This window comes from Palaemon carinicauda, chromosome 14, assembly GCF_036898095.1.
Source record: "Palaemon carinicauda isolate YSFRI2023 chromosome 14, ASM3689809v2, whole genome shotgun sequence".
NCBI classification, from domain to species: Eukaryota; Metazoa; Arthropoda; class Malacostraca; order Decapoda; family Palaemonidae; genus Palaemon; species Palaemon carinicauda.
In genome coordinates, this window is record NC_090738.1 from 123,576,135 (window position 1) to 123,581,134 (window position 5,000).

A 5,000-nucleotide genomic window follows, 5' to 3' on the forward strand; every position below is an offset into this window, starting at 1 on the left:
AACAACCGACTTATACGGATTCGGAGGTCAAGGTCATGCCCACGGACTGGGTCACCGCCAGGCACGCTTAGAAACCGTAAGTGTTACGTTCGTATGTGTTAATAATAATAATAATAATAATAATACTACTACTACTAATAATAATAATAATAATTCTATAATTATTAAAAATAATAATAATTATAATAAAAATAATGATAATAATAATAATAATAATAATTAAAATAATAAAAATAATAATAATAATAAAAATATATAATAATAATAATAATAATATTTTTTAGATTATTAAAAATAATTATAATAATAATAATAATAATAATTTTCAAATTATTAAAAATAATAATAATAATAATAATAATAATAATAAAAATAATAATAATAATAATAATAATAATAATAATAATGATAATGTTTTAATTATTAAAAATAATAATAATAATAATAATAATAATAATAATAATAATAATAATTTTTAAATTAAAAATAATAATAATAATAATAATAATAATAATAATAATAATAATAATAATAATAATATGTTAGGTTATGTTTTGATAGGCGTGTATTTATTTGAATGTCTGTCTGTCTGTGTTTGTGATTCACATAACTCAAAAACTATTTGACCGAATCTCATGATAATAAGTGGGTTAATTGGCCCTGATCCAAGGACAATTTGATTGAATTTAGGGAGTGATTGGGTCAAAAGTGAAGGCCAAGGTCACGAAAATGTCACGTATGTCTTTTTAATGGGATCTTCCGGGCCATATCTATCCATTGTTAAAATTTGGTGAAAATCCTGCAAGAAGTTTTTACGTAATCCTGTTCACAGATAAACAAACAAATAAAAATATAGATAAACGTAGGTTAATTCATACTCTTCTTGGCGTAGGTATTAATCACGAGCATATAGGCAAGACGAGCATAAATGATATCTAGGAAAGGATGAAAGAGGGTACACTCGACAAGAAGTTTTTACGTAATCCTGTTCACAGATAAACAAATAAATAAATAAATAAATGCAGGTGATTTTATAACCTCCTTTGCGGAGGTAACAATCACGTATATACAAGCAATACGAGCCTAAAAGGATATCAAGGAGAAGAAAGAGTACACTCGAGCACAGTAATCTATCTTATTTCTCTTCTTATCTTCCTCTTTTTTTTAAGTTTTTATAGTTTATATATAAAAGACATATTTTAATTTTACTGTTCTTAAAATGTTTTATTTAATTTGTTCATCAATCCTCTTGTGGTTTATTTATTTCCTTTTTCCCTTTCCTCATTGGGCTACTTTTCCCTGTTGGAGTCCTTAGGTTTATATCATCCTGCTTTTCCAACTTGGGTTGTAGATAATAATAATAATAATAATAATAATAATAATAATAATAATAATAACTGCTGTTCACTTACTCGGAGATCTTCTTCGTTACCTTGCACACCCGGTACATAAGTTATGGCAAGACTCTCCACCGAGCGTCTGAAGGATATTGATCAAACGCTTACGGTCCCCATTCGGACACATTAAGTAGACCTTTCAGCAAATCGATGATTCGGGTTAACATTCCTGAAGGGTTCTTGAGCCTCCCCTTGCCAATGACTATTGCAATATTAATCCGAATGATTTATCTGGGCGATACTATCAGACTTGACCTGGAGTGGTGTTTCGTTTTAGGCTAGTTATCCCTTGGCGGGAGGAAGGGACTGTTGCGAGTCTTGCTTGTAGTGGTTCGTATTATTGCTGTATTTCTTTTATTATTTTTATTTGATTAAAGAATGTGGTTCCACAGTAGGAATTCTTTTTATTGTATACATTTTTTCTTGTTATTGTTCCGGATATAATGGCCATAGCAGAGGTGAACTGGAGTGGTGTTTCATTTTAGGCTAGTTATCCCTTGGCGGGAGGAAGAGGCCGTGGCGAGTCTAGCTGTTAGTGGTTCGTATTATTATTGTAATTTTTTATTATTATTTAATTAAAGAATATGGTCCACGATAGAAATCCATTTTATTGTGTATATTTTCTACCTGTTATTGTTCCTTATATAATGGGCATATATAAAGAGAGGAAAATTGTGAAGAGAAAATAGCATGGTTCTGTTTTTGCTAGTTCTGCCAAATAACGAAAAAATGGAAAGAAAAGTTTCATCTCTAGTCACTAATGACATAAGGTAATCTCTTCAATTTCTCGTATCAGAGACAAACACTGGAAAAGTTATCAAATGAACAAAAAACATTTCACAGTTTATATAAAATGTGTAAACCTTTTCAAAGCCTTTTGAGCAGTGGATGTGACAATTTCAATATCAGAAATATACAGATTCTCAAGTTAAAACGATGAACTGAAAGTGTCTGGTGATCTAAATTCCGCGATGTTCCTTCAGAAAATAAGAATAAATTTCCCAATATATAGTGAAATAAACTGATATATATTTTTTTTTCACTTGTTAAGACTTGAAAAAGGCTGGCAAAAGAAGAAGAGTGTTTACGTAAACTTTTCCTAATCAGACGGATTCCATATTTGCGTCCCATATATATATATATATATATATATATATATATATATATATATATATATATATATATATATATATATATATATATATATATATATATATATATATATATATATATATGTGTGTGTGTGTGTGTGTGTGTGTGTGTGTGTGTGTGTGTGTGTATGTGTGTGTGTGTGTGTGTGTGTGTGTGTGTGTGTAATAGTTTGAATCTAACATTATAAAGATCAGTATTTTCAAAGTAGCCTTTGAAAAATTATTTATCATAAAAAGAAATTGATTTCATGTGAAATCTTCAGAACTGTTATTCACCGAGTTTATTTGACTAAATTAGGGATATTAATATGATGCCAAAGAATTTCTGAAGTAATTCACACATGATTGTTAGTGTGATATGAATTCAATCTAGACATAACTAAAGTCAGTGCGGGGTTAAAGTATTACAGAAGTTCAAACTTGCAGAAAAGGTTTTTATGCTGAACGGGCTGACACAAGTAGTTTGTATAATGCATATCTATTTTAACGTTGTTGTGTGTGTGTGTATATATATATATATATATATATATATATATATATATATATATATATATATATATATATATATATATATATATGTGTGTGTGTGTGTGTGTGTGTGTATATATATATATGTATATATATATGACCTTATGTATGGTAATTCTGATAACTATAAAAACTTAGACCTTCCATGTGTAACTCTCCAATTAACCTTTATGTAATTGCACGTCCTCGAGCTTGGTGAGATTTTTTTATGATAGTTCCCCCTTAAATCTAACTATATGCATAAAAAGGCAATTTACTCTCTCTTCCCTGACAGTCGAACATAATGCCCGGCTGGATCGCATTCATCCCCATCGTGTTGATGTATGGCACCGTCGTTATCGGATGGATAATGAGGAAGGCTTTCAGGGTACGACCACCCACTGAAGTAGCTCTGGAAGCCCAAGAAAACCAGGAACAACAGCAATCTCCTGACGGCAAACAGAAAACGGAGTAGAGTGAATAACGAAATTGGAGTGAATAAAGAAAACGGAGGGAATAAAGAAAACGGAACAAACTCTCACGGAGACTACTTTGGTGAAATTATTGATGTGATTTTTTAAGTTATAATGGCTGGATTTGTGTCGTTTTTATTTAAATGAAGTGAATGCAGTTTAATTGACTGAATTACTTTGATATACAGATTAAATCTTTATTAAATGCTGAGAGTCTAGTGTAAACAGTGAAAATATAAAATCAGCGAAGATGTCTCTAGACCTACAGAAAGAGCCATCAATGTTAGAACGCTTCGACATGACGGTAAGGTAAACTCTCTCTCTCTCTCTCTCTCTCTCTCTCTCTCTCTCTCTCTCTCTCTCTCTCTCTCTCTCCTCTCTCTCTCTCTCTCTCTCTCTCTCTCTCTCTCTCTCTCTCTCTCTCTCTGTTATACACATGAGTATGAGATCAGTACTATAAAATTAACACTTACATAACTTCATATCCTTAATTCCCTGAAACTTTGATAGATATATTTTTAAAAATTCAATCCACATTACAAATTAGTCACATAATTAGCCCACAATTAGTAATTCTTAAGAGCTTTACTCTGAGACTGGTATTATTATTATTATTATTATTATTATTGTTGTTGTTGTTGTTGTTGATAATAGTAATAATTATAGTATCATTATAATTATTATTACCATTAATATCATTGTTATTTTCATTATCATTATTATTATTATTATTATTATTATTATTATTATTATTGTTGTTGTTGTTGTTGTTATTATTTTTATTATTATTATTATTATTATTATTATTATTATTATTATTATTATTATTATTATTATTATTATTATCATTACAAAAATACAGCATTGTATTATTTTCTTTCATGAGAACACAATAACACTATCCACTAACAGCCATTAAAAAGAAATTTAGAAAAGAAACAAAATAAACAAACAAAAGCAAAAACAACAACAACAACAACAACAACAGCAACAAGATCAAAAACAGCAGCAACAACAACAACAACAACAACAGCAGCCTTATCGAAAAACCCAAAATCCTTCCGTGTCGAAGGAAAATGATTCCGATGCAATATTCATCGTCAATGAATAAAAGATCTGGTAAGGTCATGCAACGGGATTTTGCAGGTGACTGTCAAAAAGAAGATACCTTTCGATATAAATGTACTTACACACACACACACACACACATATATATATATATACATACATATATATATATATATATATATATATATACATATATATATATATATATATATATATATATATATACTGTATATATATATATGTGTATATATATATATATATATATATATATATATATATATATATATATATATATATATATACACAGTATATATATGTGTGTGTTTATATATATATATTGTGTATACATACAAACATACACACACATATATATACATATATATTTGTGTATATATATTCATATA

The 5,000-nt window shown here is 28.6% G+C and overlaps 1 protein-coding gene and 1 long non-coding RNA gene across 2 annotated transcripts in view; both read left to right on the top strand.

Moving 5' to 3' along the window:
- The window catches only part of LOC137653311 (uncharacterized), a 6,013-nt gene extending 5,937 nt beyond the window's left edge, over window positions 1-76 (top strand). The window contains exon 3 of the long non-coding RNA XR_011046449.1: window positions 1-76. This exon is cut by the window's left edge and continues 43 nt beyond it. This is a non-coding gene — a long non-coding RNA (uncharacterized lncRNA).
- Window positions 77-3,697: 3,621 nt separating this feature from the next.
- Window positions 3,698-5,000, top strand: part of LOC137653312 (sperm-associated antigen 1-like) — a 9,768-nt gene continuing 8,465 nt past the window's right edge. Inside the window, exon 1 of the mRNA XM_068386680.1 lies at window positions 3,698-3,832. Coding sequence (XP_068242781.1) covers window positions 3,779-3,832 — 54 coding nt within the window. The 5' untranslated portion in view covers window positions 3,698-3,778. The remainder of the gene's footprint in view (window positions 3,833-5,000) is intronic.